Raw genomic sequence first — 18,250 nt, 5'->3', positions numbered from 1 at the left:
AGGTTATCTTCTGGAATTCAAGGGGCTTCCCCCAAGGGGGAGGTTCCACAGGTCTCAGTTGTCTTCAGACCACATAAAAAGACAGGCATTCTTACATTGTGTAGAAGACCTGTTAAAAATGGGAGTGATTCATCCTGTTCCATTAAGAGAACAAGGGATGGGGTTCTACTCCAATCTGTTCATAGTTCCCAAAAAAGAGGGAACGTTCAGACCAATCTTAGATCTCAAGATCTTAAACAAGTTTCTCAAGGTTCCATCGTTCAAGATGGAAACCATTCGAACTATTCTTCCTTCCATCCAGGAAGGTCAATTCATGACCACGGTGGATTTAAAGGATGCGTATCTACATATTCCTATCCACAAGGAACATCATCGGTTCCTAAGGTTCGCATTCCTGGACAAGCATTACCAGTTCGTGGCGCTTCCTTTCGGATTAGCCACTGCTCCAAGGATTTTCACAAAGGTACTAGGGTCCCTTCTAGCTGTGCTAAGACCAAGGGGCATTGCTGTAGTACCTTATTTGGACGACATTCTGATTCAAGCGTCGTCCCTTCCTCAAGCAAAGGCTCACACGGACATAGTCCTGGCCTTTCTCAGATCTCACGGATGGAAAGTGAACGTGGAAAAGAGTTCTCTATCTCCGTCAACAAGGGTTCCCTTCTTGGGAACAATAATAGACTCCTTAGAAATGAGGATATTTCTGACAGAGGCCAGAAAAACAAAGCTTCTAGACTCTTGTCGGATACTTCATTCCGTTCCTCTTCCTTCCATAGCTCAGTGCATGGAAGTGATCGGGTTGATGGTAGCGGCAATGGACATAGTTCCTTTTGCGCGCATTCATCTAAGACCATTACAACTGTGCATGCTCAGTCAGTGGAATGGGGATTATACAGACTTGTCTCCGAAGATACAAGTAAATCAGAGGACCAGAGACTCACTCCGTTGGTGGCTGTCCCTGGACAACCTGTCACAAGGGATGACATTCCGCAGACCAGAGTGGGTCATTGTCACGACCGACGCCAGTCTGATGGGCTGGGGCGCGGTCTGGGGATCCCTGAAAGCTCTCAGGGTCTTTGGTCTCGGGAAGAATCTCTTCTACCGATAAATATTCTGGAACTGAGAGCGATATTCAATGCTCTCAAGGCTTGGCCTCAGCTAGCGAGGGCCAAGTTCATAGGGTTTCAATCAGACAACATGACAACTGTTGCGTACATCAACCATCAGGGGGGAACAAGGAGTTCCCTAGCGATGGAAGAAGTGACCAAAATCATTCTATGGGCGGAGTCTCACTCCTGCCACCTGTCCGCTATCCACATCCCAGGAGTGGAAAATTGGGAAGCGGATTTTCTGAGTCGTCAGACATTGCATCCGGGGGAGTGGGAACTCCATCCGGAAATCTTTGCCCAAGTCACTCAGCTGTGGGGCATTCCAGACATGGATCTGATGGCCTCTCGTCAGAACTTCAAAGTTCCTTGCTACGGGTCCAGATCCAGGGATCCCAAGGCGGCTCTAGTGGATGCACTAGTAGCACCTTGGACCTTCAAACTAGCTTATGTGTTCCCGCCGTTTCCTCTCATCCCCAGGCTGGTAGCCAGGATCAATCAGGAGAGGGCGTCGGTGATCTTGATAGCTCCTGCGTGGCCACGCAGGACTTGGTATGCAGATCTGGTGAATATGTCATCGGCTCCACCTTGGAAGCTACCTTTGAGACGAGACCTTCTTGTTCAGGGTCCGTTCGAACATCCGAACCTGGTTTCACTCCAGCTGACTGCTTGGAGATTGAACGCTTGATCTTATCGAAGCGAGGGTTCTCAGATTCTGTTATCGATACTCTTGTTCAGGCCAGAAAGCCTGTAACTAGAAAGATTTACCACAAAATTTGGAAAAAATATATCTGTTGGTGTGAATCTAAAGGATTCCCTTGGGACAAGGTTAAGATTCCTAAGATTCTATCCTTCCTTCAAGAAGGATTGGAAAAAGGATTATCTGCAAGTTCCCTGAAGGGACAGATTTCTGCCTTGTCTGTGTTACTTCACAAAAAGCTGGCAGCTGTGCCAGATGTTCAAGCCTTTGTTCAGGCTCTGGTTAGAATTAAGCCTGTTTACAAACCTTTGACTCCTCCTTGGAGTCTCAATTTAGTTCTTTCAGTTCTTCAGGGGGTTCCGTTTGAACCCTTACATTCCGTTGATATTAAGTTATTATCTTGGAAAGTTTTGTTTTTAGTTGCAATTTCTTCTGCTAGAAGAGTTTCAGAATTATCTGCTCTGCAGTGTTCTCCTCCTTATCTGGGGTTCCATGCAGATAAGGTGGTTTTACGTACTAAACCTGGTTTTCTTCCAAAAGTTGTTTCTAACAAAAACATTAACCAGGAGATTATCGTACCTTCTCTGTGTCCGAAACCAGTTTCAAAGAAGGAACGTTTGTTGCACAATTTGGATGTTGTTCGCGCTCTAAAATTCTATTTAGAAGCTACAAAGGATTTTAGACAAACATCTTCCTTGTTTGTTGTTTATTCCGGTAAAAGGAGAGGTCAAAAAGCAACTTCTACCTCTCTCTCTTTTTGGATTAAAAGCATCATCAGATTGGCTTACGAGACTGCCGGACGGCAGCCTCCCGAAAGAATCACAGCTCATTCCACTAGGGCTGTGGCTTCCACATGGGCCTTCAAGAACGAGGCTTCTGTTGATCAGATATGTAGGGCAGCGACTTGGTCTTCACTGCACACTTTTACCAAATTTTACAAGTTTGATACTTTTGCTTCTTCTGAGGCTATTTTTGGGAGAAAGGTTTTGCAAACCGTGGTGCCTTCCATTTAGGTGACCTGATTTGCTCCCTCCCTTCATCCGTGTCCTAAAGCTTTGGTATTGGTTCCCACAAGTAAGGATGACGCCGTGGACCACACCTATGTTGGAGAAAACAGAATTTATGTTTACCTGATAAATTACTTTCTCCAACGGTGTGTCCGGTCCACGGCCCGCCCTGGTTTTTTTTAATCAGGTCTGATAATTTATTTTCTTTAACTACAGTCACCACGGTACCATATGGTTTCTCCTATGCAAATATTCCTCCTTAACGTCGGTCGAATGACTGGGGTAGGCGGAGCCTAGGAGGGATCATGTGACCAGCTTTGCTGGGCTCTTTGCCATTTCCTGTTGGGGAAGAGAATATCCCACAAGTAAGGATGACGCCGTGGACCGGACACACCGTTGGAGAAAGTAATTTATCAGGTAAACATAAATTCTGTTTTAAGTCACTTTTAAATTCACTTCTTTTCTTTTGTTCTCTTTTCATTGGCTCACTAGATGTCTTAAGCTAGCTCCAAGTAGTGCATTGCTGCTCTAGGGTTGCCTTTAACTATGTGTTTAACCAATTTGTCACATTTTTTTGTATGCAAGCAATAGTTCAATAATTAAAATGCTATGACACATAGCATTTTGATTTTGAACTTTAATATCCCATTAAGGATCACAAAAGAATGCCATGTTTCTTTTAATTGTTTTGGAACCTATGATGAGCTAATTATGACCTGTTTGTTCTGCCTGTTTATCTCTTGCAGTAACTTAACAGTCCAGAGGAAGCAAGAAGAGGCTAAACACGAAAGTCCAGTTGCCCAGGCCAGCGAAACCACAGAAGCTTCTGAGCACCAGAGCACCGGGAAGTCTCCTGTCGCGTCCCAGGGACCCGTGAAAGAAACCTTAGAAAGCGCATTACTTGCTCTTGACTCCGAAAAGTGAGCTTGATTCTGGGGATCTCTGCAAGCATTTGATTGTATAGGAGTTCAGCTCTTTATAACAGTCTGTTAGTGCTTAAATGTATTGGAGCTCACCTATTTATAGCAGTGCGTGATTAAATGTATAGGACAGGTATCTAGCTCATTGTATCAGGGGCCACTGGCCAAGTGTTCTCCCATGGGAGCCACTTGAACAGATCTCTGGAACTGAATATTCTAGACACTGGAAGTGACATTTACCCAAGTACTAGTGCATGCTGGGTGTTGTAGTTCACAATAGACATACACAGTGTATATTTATCTTGTGTACGCCAAGTGAAGTGATCTTTCTGGAACTGAATAAAAAGTGACATTAATCCAAGCAGTGCATAATAGGATTCTACACTGTACGCTTGTCTTTATATTTTTACGATGTAGACTAATAAGTCCCATCATGAAAGGGTTAAGCTATCCAAAGCAAATCCATTGTATAATTTAGAATAATTTGAAAAAATTTAAAGTGAAAGTAAACTTTGATGAATGAAAGCCCGCTTTTTTTTAAATACCATTAAAAACAGGGGCACTTTCATTCATCAAAGTTTAGAAAGCAGCCGTTTTGATTAAAAAATTACCTTTTGTTTTTTTCACAGCCAGAGCAGCTTCCCCCACATGGAGATCCTCTCTTCACACGTCATCAATGACTAATCCAGCTTCCTCCAATCACGGCATGGCCTCAGGCAATGACTACCCTGGGGGGAAAGCCGTGATTGGAGGAAGCTGGATAAGTCATTGATGACGTGGGAAGAGAGGATCTCCGGGTCGGGGAAGCTGCTCTGGCTGTGAAAAAAAACATAGGTAAGTTTCTCCAACATAGGTGTGTCCGGTCCACGGCGTCATCCTTACTTGTGGGATATTCTCTTCCCCAACAGGAAATGGCAAAGAGCCCAGCAAAGCTGGTCACATGATCCCTCCTAGGCTCCGCCTTCCCCAGTCATTCTCTTTGCCGTTGCACAGGCAACATCTCCACGGACATGGCTCAGAGTTTTTTGGTGTTTAAATGTAGTTTTTATTCTTCTATCAAGAGTTTGTTATTTTAAAATAGTGCTGGTATGTACTATTTACTCTGAAACAGAAAAGAGATGAAGATTTCTGTTTGTAAGAGGAAAATGATTTTAGCAACCGTTACTAAAATCGATGGCTGTTTCCACACAGGACTGTTGAGAGGAATTAACTTCAGTTGGGGGAAACAGTGAGCAGACTTTGGCTGCTTGAGGTATGACACATTTCTAACAAGACTTGGTAATGCTGGAAGCTGTCATTTTCCCTATGGGATCCGGTAAGCCATTTTCTTAATTTTCAATATAAGAATAAAAGGGCTTCACAAGGGCTTTAAAGACTGGTAGACATTTTTCTGGGCCAAAACGATTACTTTATAAGCATATTTAATGGTTTATAACTTTGGAGAGTTATTTTAATCTTGGGAATTTTATTAAAAAAACGGCAGGCACTGTATTGGACACCTTTTTCACTGGGGGCCTTTTCTAGTCATAGGCAGAGCCTCATTTTCGCGCCACTAATGCGCAGTTGTTTTTGAGAAGCAAGGCATGCAGATGCATGTGTGAGGAGCTCAGATCCACTGAAAAAGCTTATTGAAGGCGTCATTTGGTATCGTATTCCCCTCTGGGCTTGGTTGGGTCTCAGCAAAGCAGATACCAGGGACTGTATAGGGGTTAAATACTTTTAAGGCTTTATGACACTGTGGTGAAATTTTGGTAAATTTTGAACATTTCCTTCATACTTTTGCGTATATTCAGTAAAAAAGTGTGTTCAGTTTAAAATTTAAAGAGACAGTAACGGTTTTATTTTAAAACGTTTTTTGTGCTTTGTTATCAAGTTTATGCCTATTAACATGTCTGAACTATCAGATAGACGATGTTCTGTATGTTCGGAAGCCAAGGTTCCTCTCCATTTAAAAATATGTGATGAATGTGACAAACAAAGTAGGGACAATGATGCCACTGATAATAATGTTGCCCAAAATGATTCCTTAAGTGAGGGGAGTAAGCATGGTACTGCATCATCTCCTTCTATGTCTACACCAGTCTTGCCCACTCAGGAGGTCCCTAGTGAATCTAGTGCGCCAATCCTCCTTACTATGCAACAATTAACGGCTGTAATGGATAATTCTATTAAAAACATTTTAGCCAAAATGCCCACTTATCAGCGAAAGCGCGACTGCTCTGTTTTAGATACTGAAGAGCATGAGGACGCTGATGATAATGGTTCTGACATGCCCTTACACCAGTCTGAAGGGGCTAGAGAGGTTTTGTCTGAGGTAGAAATTTCAGATTCAGGAAAAATTTCTCAACAAGCTGAACCTGACGTTATTACATTTAAATTTAAATTGGAACATCTCCGCGCTCTGCTTAAGGAGGTGTTATCTACTCTGGATGATTGTGACAATTTGGTCATTCCAGAGAAATTATGTAAGATGGACAGGTTCCTAGAGGTCCCGGTGCCCCCCGAAGCTTTTCCTATACCCAAGCGGGTGGCGGACATTGTAAATAAAGAATGGGAAAGGCCCGGCATACCTTTTGCCCCTCCCCCTATATTTAAGAAATTATTTCCTATGGTCGACCCCAGGAAGGACTTATGGCAGACAGTCCCCAAGGTCGAGGGGGCGGTTTCTACTCTAAACAAACGCACCACTATCCCTATAGAAGATAGTTGTGCTTTCAAAGATCCTATGGATAAAAAATTAGAGGGTTTGCTTAAAAAGATGTTTGTTCAGCAAGGTTACCTTCTACAACCAATTTCATGCATTGTTCCTGTCACTACAGCAGCGTGTTTCTGGTTCGAGGAACTAGAAAAGTCGCTCAATCAAGCATCCTCTTATGAGGAGGTTATGGACAGAGTTCAAGCACTTAAGTTGGCTAACTCTTTTACCTTAGACGCTACTTTGCAATTAGCTAGATTAGCGGCGAAAAATTCAGGTTTTGCTATTGTGGCGCGCAGAGCGCTTTGGCTGAAGTCTTGGTCAGCGGATGTGTCCTCCAAGAACAGATTGCTTAACATCCCTTTCAAGGGGAAAACGCTGTTTGGCCCTGACTTGAAAGAGATTATTTCAGACATCACTGGGGGAAAGGGCCACGCCCTTCCTCAGGATAGGTCTTTTAAGGCTAAAAATAAAACAAATTTTCGTCCCTTTCGCAGAAACGGACCAGCCTCGAATTCTACATCCTCTAAGCAAGAGGGTAATTCTTCTCAAACCAAGCCAGCCTGGAGACCGATGCAAGGCTGGAACAAAGGTAAGCAGGCCAAGAAGCCCGCTACCGCTACCAAGACAGCATGAGATGCTGGCCCCCGATCCGGGACCGGATCTGGTGGGGGGCAGACTCTCTCTCTTCGCTCAGGCTTGGGCAAGAGATGTTCAGGATCCTTGGGCGCTAGAAATAGTTTCTCAAGGTTATCTCCTGGAATTCAAGGAACTACCCCCAAGGGGAAGGTTCCACAGGTCTCAATTGTCTTCAGACCAAATAAAAAGACAGGCATTCTTACATTGTGTAGAAGACCTGTTAAAAATGGGAGTGATTCATCCTGTTCCATTAGGAGAACAAGGGATGGGGTTTTACTCCAATCTGTTCATAGTTCCCAAAAAAGAGGGAACATTCAGGCCAATTTTGGATCTCAAGATCCTAAACAAATTTCTCAAGGTCCCATCGTTCAAGATGGAAACCATTCGGACAATTCTTCCTACCATCCAGGAAGGTCAATTCATGACCACGGTGGATTTAAAGGATGCGTATCTACATATTCCTATCCACAAGGAACATCATCGGTTCCTAAGATTCGCCTTTCTGGACAAGCATTACCAGTTTGTGGCACTTCCATTCGGACTAGCCACTGCTCCAAGAATTTTCACAAAGGTACTAGGGTCCCTTCTAGCGGTGCTAAGGCCAAGGGGCATTGCAGTAGTACCCTACTTGGACGACATACTGATTCAAGCGTCGTCTCTACCACAAGCAAAGGCTCATACGGACATTGTCCTAGCCTTTCTCAGATCTCACAGGTGGAAAGTGAACGTAGAAAAAAGTTCTCTATTCCCGTCAACAAGAGTTCCCTTCTTGGGAACAATAATAGACTCCTTGGAAATGAAGATTTTTCTGACAGAAGCCAGAAAATCAAAACTTCTAAGCTCTTGTCAAGTACTTCATTCTGTTCTTCTTCCTTCCATAGCGCAGTGCATGGAAGTAATAGGTTTGATGGTTGCGGCAATGGACATAGTTCCTTTTGCGCGAATTCATCTAAGACCATTACAACTGTGCATGCTCAGACAGTGGAATGGGGATTATACAGATTTGTCCCCGACGATCCAAGTAGATCAGAGGACCAGAGATTCACTCCGTTGGTGGCTGACCCTGGACAACCTGTCCCAAGGGATGAGCTTCAGAAGACCAGAGTGCGTCATTGTAACGACCGACGCCAGCCTGGTGGGCTGGGGCGCGGTCTGGAAACACCTGAAGGCTCAGGGTCTATGGTCTCGGGAAGAATCTCTTCTCCCGATAAACATTATGGAACTGAGAGCGATATTCAATGCTCTCAAGGCTTGGCCTCAACTAGCAAAGGCCAAATTCATAAGGTTTCAATCAGACAACATGACGACTGTTGCATATATCAACCATCAGGGGGGAACAAGGAGTTCCCTGGCGATGGAAGAAGTGACCAAAGTAATTCAATGGGCAGAGCTTCACTCCTGCCACTTGTCTGCAATCCACATCCCAGGAGTGGAAAATTGGGAAGCGGATTTTCTGAGTCGTCAGACATTTCATCCGGGGGAGTGGGAACTCCATCCGGAAATCTTTGCCCAAATAACTCAATTATGGGGCATTCCAGACATGGATCTGATGGCGTCTCGTCAGAACTTCAAGGTTCCTTGCTACGGGTCCAGATCCAGGGATCCCAAGGCGACTCTAGTAGATGCACTAGTAGCGCCCTGGACCTTCAACCTAGCTTATGTGTTCCCACCGTTTCCTCTCATTCCCAGGCTGGTAGCCAGGATCAATCAAGAGAGGGCTTCGGTGATCTTGATAGCTCCTGCGTGGCCACGCAGAACTTGGTATGCAGACCTGGTGAATATGTCATCGGCTCCACCATGGAAGCTACCTTTGAGACGGGACCTTCTTGTTCAAGGTCCGTTCGAACATCCGAATCTGGCATCACTCCAACTGACTGCTTGGAGATTGAACGCTTGATTTTATCAAAGCGTGGGTTCTCAGATTCTGTCATTGATACTCTTATTCAGGCTAGAAAGCCTGTAACTAGGAAAATTTACCATAAAGTATGGAAGAAATATATCTGTTGGTGCGAATCGAAAGGATTCCCATGGAACAGGGTAAAAATTCCTAAGATTCTATCCTTTCTACAAGAGGGTTTGGAGAAAGGATTATCTGCAAGTTCTTTGAAGGGACAGATTTCTGCTTTATCTGTTTTACTTCACAAGAAACTGGCGGCTGTGCCAGATGTTCAGGCTTTTGTTCAGGCTCTGGTTAGAATCAAGCCTGTTTACAAACCTTTGACTCCTCCTTGGAGTCTCAATTTAGTTCTTTCAGTTCTTCAAGGGGTTCCGTTTGAACCCTTACATTCCGTAGATATTAAGTTGTTATCTTGGAAAGTTTTATTTTTGGTTGCAATTTCTTCTGCTAGAAGAGTTTCAGAGTTATCTGCTCTGCAGTGTTCTCCTCCTTATCTGGTGTTCCATGCAGATAAGGTGGTTTTGCGTACTAAACCTGGTTTTCTTCCGAAAGTTGTTTCTAATAAAAATATTAACCAGGAGATAGTGGTGCCTTCTTTGTGTCCGAATCCAGTTTCAAAGAAGGAACGTTTGTTGCACAATTTGGATGTAGTTCGTGCTCTAAAATTCTATTTAGAGGCTACAAAGGATTTCAGACAAACATCTTCCTTGTTTGTTGTTTATTCTGGTAAAAGGAGAGGTCAAAAAGCAACTTCTACCTCTCTCTCTTTTTGGCTTAAAAGCATCATCAGATTGGCTTATGAGACTGCCGGACGGCAGCCTCCTGAAAGAATCACAGCTCATTCCACTAGGGCTGTGGCTTCCACATGGGCCTTCAAGAACGAGGCTTCTGTTGATCAGATATGTAAGGCAGCGACTTGGTCTTCACTGCACACTTTTACCAAATTTTACAAATTTGATACTTTGCTTCTTCTGAGGCTATTTTTGGGAGAAAGGTTTTGCAAGCCGTGGTGCCTTCCATCTAGGTGACCTGATTTGCTCCCTCCCATCATCCGTGTCCTAAAGCTTTGGTATTGGTTCCCACAAGTAAGGATGACGCCGTGGACCGGACACACCTATGTTGGAGAAAACAGAATTTATGTTTACCTGATAAATTACTTTCTCCAACGGTGTGTCCGGTCCACGGCCCGCCCTGGTTTTTTAATCAGGTCTGATGATTTAATTTCTCTAACTACAGTCACCACGGTATCATATGATTTCTCCTATGCAAATATTCCTCCTTTACGTCGGTCGAATGACTGGGGAAGGCGGAGCCTAGGAGGGATCATGTGACCAGCTTTGCTGGGCTCTTTGCCATTTCCTGTTGGGGAAGAGAATATCCCACAAGTAAGGATGACGCCGTGGACCGGACACACCGTTGGAGAAAGTAATTTATCAGGTAAACATAAATTCTGCTTTTTAATCAAACCGGCTGCTTTGTAAACTTTAATGAATGAAAGTGCCCCTGTTTTTAATAGTATTTAAAAAAAAAAAAAAAAAAAAAAAAAAGGGCTTTCATTCATCAGAGTTTACTTTCACTTTAATGATAATTTATGCAACAAACAGCTACGTTGTTAAATTTTCTGTTTCTGTTTTGTTATAGAATAACGTATCGGCCAAGTCTTAATGTTTTTATCACACATTTATATCCTTTTTACTGCACCATTTGCCCTTATTGGAGGAGCCAATCTTGGCTTTAGTCCACAGACAATTTGCTGCTCCTGAGCCTACCTAAGTATTCTTTTCAGTAAAGGATTGCAAGAGAACAAAGCAAATTAGATGATATAAATAAATTGGAGTGTTATTTAAGCTCATGCGCTCTATCTAAATGAGAAAATAAAGTTTTGTTTTCATATCCCTTTTAAGCCAATCTGCGATATATATGTAGCAGGGTTAGCCTTTACAGGTGCATTTCATTTGAGAAGTAAAAATTCTTAAATTTTCAGAGCTAACTTTTATGAAAAGGGGGCAAAATAGATCATGAAAATTATATTAAGTAATTATTGTACATTTCTAAACATTTTATATAAAAATCTTATGGTGTTTACTGACCCGTTTCTGCTCAACCAGAAGTTTTGCCAGTGACGCTACTAATCGCCTTCCCTCCATGAACAGGGGCAGGCGAGTGTGAGCATTGTGGCTTATGTGTAAGTTTCTTTCATGTAATTGGCAAGGGTCCATGAGCTAGTGACGTATGGGATATTCAATCCTACCAGGAGGGGCAAAGTTTCCCAAACCTCAAAATGCCTACAAATACACCCCTCACCACACCCACAATTTAGTTTTACAAACTTTGCCTCCTATGGAGGTGGTGAAGTAAGTTTGTGCTAAGATTTCTACGTTTGACATGCACTTCTCAGCATTTTGAAGCCCAATTCCTATCAGAGTACAGCGAATGTCAGAAGGTCGTGGAGAGTATCACCTATTGAATGCAATGATTTTCCTAACGGGGTTCTTTTTCTTAGGTTCTCTGTTATCGGTCGTAGAGATTCATCTCCTACCTCCCTTTTCAGATCGACGATATACTCTCATATACCATTACCTCTACTGATAACTGTTCCAGTACTAGTTTGACTATCTGCTATAAGTGGATGGGTGTCTTTTGGTAAGTATGTTTTCATTACTTAAGACACTCTCAGCTATGGTTTGGCACTTTATGCATTTATATAAAGTTCTAAATATATGTATTGTACTTATATTTGCCATGAGTCAGGTTCATGTATTTCCTTTTTGCAGACTGTCCGTTTCATATTGGGGGAAAGTTAATATTAAGAAATATTTTTCTTACCTGGGGTTTAGTCTTGTTTTCAATTGACTACTTTGTTTCAAATTATGGGCTGACTTAGGCTCGTGGGTGCGCCAAATGCTACACTTTATTGCGTCATTCTTGTTGCAAGAATTTTTTGGTGCGAAAGGCACGTCCGTTGATGCAAGTTCATCATTTCCGCCGTCGTAATTGACACAGAGGTTTTCACACAGGGTTGCGTCGTTAGTGGCGCGAGTGTGTCATTTCCGGACATGGTTGACGCCAAAAAAAATTTCAGTTAGGTTGTGCATCATACTTGGCGCCAAACTTTTTTCATTATTTATTTTCCCCATTGCTTTTTACGTCTTGCCTTTTTCTATGTCAGAGGGCTATGCTATTTGCATTTTCTCCAACATAGGTGTGTCCGGTCCACGGCGTCATCCTTACTTGTGGGATATTCTCTTCCCCAACAGGAAATGGCAAAGAGCCCAGCAAAGCTGGTCACATGATCCCTCCTAGGCTCCGCCTACCCCAGTCATTCTCTTTGCCGTTGTACAGGCAACATCTCCACGGAGATGGCTTAGAGTTTTTTAGTGTTTAACTGTAGTTTTTATTATTCAATCAAGAGTTTGTTATTTTAAAATAGTGCTGGTATGTACTATTTACTCAGAAACAGAAAAGAGATGAAGATTTCTGTTTGTATGAGGAAAATGATTTTAGCACCGTAACTAAAATCCATGGCTGTTCCACACAGGACTGTTGAGAGCAATTAACTTCAGTTGGGGGAACAGTGTGCAGTCTCTTACTGCTTGAGGTATGACACATTCTAACAAGACGATGTAATGCTGGAAGCTGTCATTTTCCCTATGGGATCCGGTAAGCCATGTTTATTAAGATAGTAAATAAGGGCTTCACAAGGGCTTATTAAGACTGTAGACTTTTTCTGGGCTAAATCGATTCATTATTAACACATATTTAGCCTTGAGGAATCATTTATTCTGGGTATTTTGATATGATTATATCGGCAGGCACTGTTTTTGACACCTTATTCTTTAGGGGCTTTCCCTAATCATAGTCAGAGCCTCATTTTCGCGCCGGTATGGCGCACTTGTTTTTGAGGACAGCATGGCATGCAGCTGCATGTGTGTGGAGCTCTGATACATAGAAAAGTCTTTCTGAAGGCATCATTTGGTATCGTATTCCCCTTTGGGCTTGGTTGGGTCTCAGCAAAGCAGATTCCAGGGACTGTAAAGGGGTTAAATATAAAAACGGCTCCGGTTCCGTTATTTTAAGGGTTAAAGCTTCCAAATTTGGTGTGCAATACTTTTAAGGCTTTAAGACACTGTGGTGAAATTTTGGTGAATTTTGAACAATTCCTTCATACTTTTTCGCAATTGCAGTAATAAAGTGTGTTTAGTTTAAAATTTAAAGTGACAGTAACGGTTTTATTTTAAAACGTTTTTTGTGCTTTGTTATCAAGTTTATGCCTGTTTAACATGTCTGAACTACCAGATAGATTGTGTTCTGACTGTGGGGAAACCAAGGTTCCTTCTCATTTAACTATATGTATTTTATGTCATAAAAAATTTTAGTAAAAATGATGCCCAAGATGATTCCTCAAGTGAGGGGAGTAAGCATGGTACTGCATCATCCCCTCCTTCGTCTACACCAGTCTTGCCCATACAGGAGGCCCCTAGTACATCTAGTGCGCCAATACTCCTTACTATGCAACATTTAACGGCTGTAATGGATAATTCTATCAAAAACATTTTAGCCAATATGCCCACTTATCAGCGAAAGCGCGACTGCTCTGTTTTAGAAAATTCTGTAGAGCATGAGAACGCTGATGATATGGTTTCTGAAGGGCCCCTACACCAGTCTGAGGGGGCCAGGGAGGTTTTGTCTGAGGGAGAAATTTCAGATTCAGGAAACATTTCTCAACAAGCTGAACCTGATGTGATTACTTTTAAATTTAAGTTGGAACATCTCCGCGCTCTGCTTAAGGAGGTGTTATCCAATTTGGATGATTGTGATTATCTGGTCATTCCAGAACCACTATGTAAAATGGAAAAGTTCTTAGAGGCCCCGGGGCCCCCCGAAGCTTTTCCTATATCCAAGCGGGTGGCGTACATTGTTAGTAAAGAATGGGACAGGCCCGGTATACCTTTAGTACCTCCCCCCATATTTATAAAATTGTTTTCCTATAGTCGACCCCAGAAAGGACTGATGGCAGACAGTCCCCAAGGTCGAGGGGGCGGTTTCTACTCTACACAAGCGCGCCACTATACCCATAGAAGATAGTTGTGCTTTCCAAGATCCTATGGATAAAAAATTAGAAGGTCTGCTAAAGATATTTGTTCAGCAAGGTTCCCTTCTACAACCAATTGCATGCATTGTCCCTGTCACTGCAGCCGCGTGTTTCTAGTTTGATGAGCTAGGAAAGGCGATTATTAGTAATTCTTCTTCTTATGAGGAGATTATGGACAGAATTCGTGCTCTTAAATTGGCTAATTCTTTCACCCTAGACGCCACCTTGCAATTGGCTAGGTTAGCGGCGAAAAAATTCTGGGTTTGCTATTGTGGCGCAGAGCGCTTTGGTTAAAATCTTGGGCAGCGGATGCGTCTTCCAAGAACAAATTGCTTGACATTCCTTTCAAGGGGAAAACACTCTTTGGCCCTGACTTGAAAGAGATTATCTCTGATATCACTGGGGGCAAGGGCCACGCCCTTCCTCAGGATAGGTCTTTTCAAGACCAAAAATAAACCTAAGTTTCGTCCCTTTCGCAGAAACGGATCAGCCCCAAGGGCTACGTCCTCTAAGCAGGAAGGTAATACTTCTCAAGCCAATCCAGCCTGGAGACCTATGCAAGGCTGGAACAAAGGAAAGCAGGCCAGGAAACCTGCCACTGCTACCAAGACAGCATGAAATGCGGGCCCCCGATCCGGGACCGGATCTGGTGGGGGGCAGACTCTCTCTCTTCGCTCAGGCTGGGGCAAGAGATGTTCTGGATCCTTGGGCGCTAGAAATAGTCTCCCAAGGTTATTCTCTGGAGTTCAAGGGGCTTCCTCCAAGGGGGAGGTTCCACAGGTCTCAGTTGTCTTCAGACCACATAAGAAGACAGGCATTCTTACATTGGGTAGAAGACCTGCTAAAAATGGGAGTGATTCATCCTGTTCCATTAGGAGAACAAGGGATGGGGTTCTACTCCAATCTGTTCATAGTTCCCAAAAAAGAGGGAACGTTCAGACCAATCTTAGATCTCAAGATCTTGAACAAGTTTCTCAAGGTTCCATCGTTCAAGATGGAAACCATTCGAACACTTCTTCCTTCCATCCAGGAAGGTCAATTCATGACCAAGGTGGATTTCAAGGATGCGTATCTACATATTCCTATCCACAAGGAACATCATCGGTTCCTAAGGTTTGAATTCCTGGACAAGCATTTCCAGTTCGTGGCGTTTTCTTTCGGATTAGCCACTGCTCCTAGGATTTTCTCATAGGTACTAGGGTCCCTTCTGGCGGTGCTAAGACCAAGGGGCATTGCTGTAGTACCTTACTTGGACGACATTCTGATTCGAGCGTCGTCCCTTCCTCAAGTAAAGGCTCACACGGACATTGTCCTGGCCTTTCTCAGATCTCACGGATGGAAAGTGAACGTGGAAAAGAGTTCTCTATCTCCGTCAACGAGGGTTCCCTTCTTGGGAACTATAATAGACTCCTTAGAAATGAGGATTTTTCTGACAGAAGCCAGAAAAACAAAACTTCTAGACTCTTGTCGGATACTTCATTCCGTTCCTCTTCCTTCCATAGCGCAGTGCATGGAAGTGATAGGTTTGATGGTAGCGGCAATGGACATAGTTCCTTTTGTGCGCATTCATCAAAGACCATTACAACTGTTCATGCTCAGTCAGTGGAATGGGGACTATTCAGACTTGTCTCCGAAGATACAAGTAAATCAGAGGACCAGAGACTCATTCCGTTGGTGGCTGTCCCTGGACAACCTGTCACAAGGGATGACCTTCCGCAGACCAGAGTGGGTCATTGTCACGACCGACGCCAGTCTGATGGGCTGGGGCGCGGTCTGGGGATCCCTGAAAGCTCAGGGTCTTTGGTCTCGGGTAGAATCTCTTCTACCGATAAATATTCTGGAACTGAGAGCGATATTCAATGCTCTCAAAGCTTGGCCTCAGCTAGCGAGGGCAAAGTTCATACATCAACCATCAGGGAGGAACAAGGAGTTCCCTAGCGATGGAAGAAGTGACCAAAATCATTCTATGGGCGGAGTCTCACTCCTGCCACCTGTCTGCTATCCACATCCCAGGAGTGGAAAATTGGGAAGCGGATTTTCTGAGTCGTCAGACATTGCATCCGGGGGAGTGGGAACTCCATCCGGAAATCTTTGCCCAAGTCACTCAACCGTGGGGCATTCCAGACATGGATCTGATGGCCTCTCGTCAGAACTTCAGAGTTCCTTACTACGGGTACAGATCCAGGGATCCCAAGGCGGCTCTAGTGGATGCACTAGTAGCACCTTGGACCTTCAAACTAGCTTATGTGTTCCCGCCGTTTCCTCTCATCCCCAGGCTGGTAGCCAGGATCAATCAGGAGAGGGCGTCGGTGATTTTGATAGCTCCTGCGTGGCCACGCAGGGCTTGGTATGCAGATCTGGTGAATATGTCATCGGCTCCACCATGGAAGCTACCTTTGAGACGAGACCTTCTTGTTCTAGGTCCGTTCGACCCACTCCAGCTGACTGCTTGGAGATTGAACGCTTGATCTTATCAAAGCGAGGGTTCTCAGATTCTGTTATTAATACTCTTGTTCAGGCCTGAAAGCCTGTAACCAGAAAAATTACCACATAATTTGGTATATCTGTTGGTGTGAATCTGCAGGATTCCCTTGGGACAAGGTTAAGATTCCTAAGAGTCTATCCTTCCTTCGAGAAGGATTGGAAAAAGGATTATCTGCAAGTTCCTTGATGGGACAGATTTCTGCCTTGTCTGTGTTACTTCACAAAAAGCTGGCAGCTGTGCCAGATGTTCTAGCCTTTGTTCAGGCTCTGGTTAGAATCAAGCCTGTTTACAAAATTTTGACTCCTCCTTGGAGTCTCAACCTAGTTCTTTCAGTTCTTCAGGGGGTTCCGTTTGAACCCTTACATTCCGTTGATATTAAGTTATTATCTTGGAAAGTTTTGTTTTTGGTTGCAATTTCTTCTGCTAGAAGAGTTTCAGAATTATCTGCTCTGCAGTGTTCTTCTCCTTATCTGGTGTTCCATGCAGATAAGGTGGTTTTGCGTACTAAACCTGGTTTTCTTCCAAAAGTTGTTTCTAACAAAAACATTAACCAGGAGATAGTTGTGCCTTCTTTGTGTCCTAATCCAGTTTCAAAGAAGGAACGTTTGTTGCACAACTTGGATGTAGTTCGTGCTCTCAAATTTTACTTAGCAGCTACTAAGGATTTCAGACAAACTTTGTCTTTGTTTGTTGTTTATTCTGGTAAACGGAGAGGTCAAAAAGCAACTTCTACCTCTCTCTCCTTCTGGATTAAAAGCATTATCCGATTGGCTTATGAGACTGCCGGACGGCAGCCTCCTGAAAGAATCACAGCTCACTCCACTAGGGCTGTGGCTTCCACATGGGCCTTCAAGAACGAGGCTTCTGTTGATCAGATATGTAAGGCAGCGACTTGGTCTTCACTGCACACTTTTTCTAAATTTTACAAATTTGATACTTTTGCTTCTTCTGAGGCTATTTTTGGGAGAAAGGTTTTGCAAGCCGTGGTGCCTTCCATTTAGGTGACCTGATTTGCTCCCTCCCTTCATCCGTGTCCTAAAGCTTTGGTATTGGTTCCCACAAGTAAGGATGACGCCGTGGACCGGACACACCTATGTTGGAGAAAAAAGAATTTATGTTTACCAGATAAATTACTTTCTCCAACGGTGTGTCCGGTCCACGGCCCGCCCTGGTTTTTTTTAATCAGGTCTGATAATTTATTTTCTTTAACTACAGTCACCACGGTAACATATGGTTTCTCCTATGCAAATATTCCTCCTTAACGTCGGTCGAATGACTGGGGTAGGCGGAGCCTAGGAGGGATCATGTGACCAGCTTTGCTGGGCTCTTTGCCATTTCCTGTTGGGGAAGAGAATATCCCACAAGTAAGGATGACGCCGTGGACCGGACACACCGTTGGAGAAAGTAATTTATCAGGTAAACATAAATTCTGTTTTTTCCCATTCCTGAAACTATCATATAAGGAAATTGATAATTTTGCTTTATATGTTGTTTTTTCTTTTACATTTTGCAAGATGTCTCAATCTGATCCTGCCTCAGAAGTATCTGTTGGAACTTTGCTGCCTGACATCGGTTCTACCAAAGCTAAGTTCATTTGTTGTAAAATTGTGGAGATTATATCTCCTAATGTCATTTGTATTAGTTGTCATGATAAACTTTTACATGCAGATAGTGTGTTCATCAGTAATAGTACATTGCGGGTTGCAGTTCCT

General features: G+C 43.5%; 1 protein-coding gene across 8 annotated transcripts in view; it reads left to right on the top strand.

Annotated features, from left to right (window-relative positions):
• EHMT1 (euchromatic histone lysine methyltransferase 1) overlaps positions 1-18,250 on the top strand; it is a 245,904-nt gene that overhangs the window by 144,790 nt on the left and 82,864 nt on the right. For all 8 annotated transcript variants that reach the window (XM_053695709.1, XM_053695708.1, XM_053695714.1 and 5 more), the window contains one exon: positions 3,557-3,730. In XM_053695709.1, coding sequence (XP_053551684.1) covers positions 3,557-3,730 — 174 coding nt within the window. The remainder of the gene's footprint in view (positions 1-3,556; positions 3,731-18,250) is intronic.

Source organism: Bombina bombina, chromosome 12 (genome assembly GCF_027579735.1).
Source record: "Bombina bombina isolate aBomBom1 chromosome 12, aBomBom1.pri, whole genome shotgun sequence".
Lineage (NCBI taxonomy): Eukaryota > Metazoa > Chordata > Amphibia > Anura > Bombinatoridae > Bombina > Bombina bombina.
This window is presented reverse-complemented; position numbering and strand designations above follow the sequence as displayed.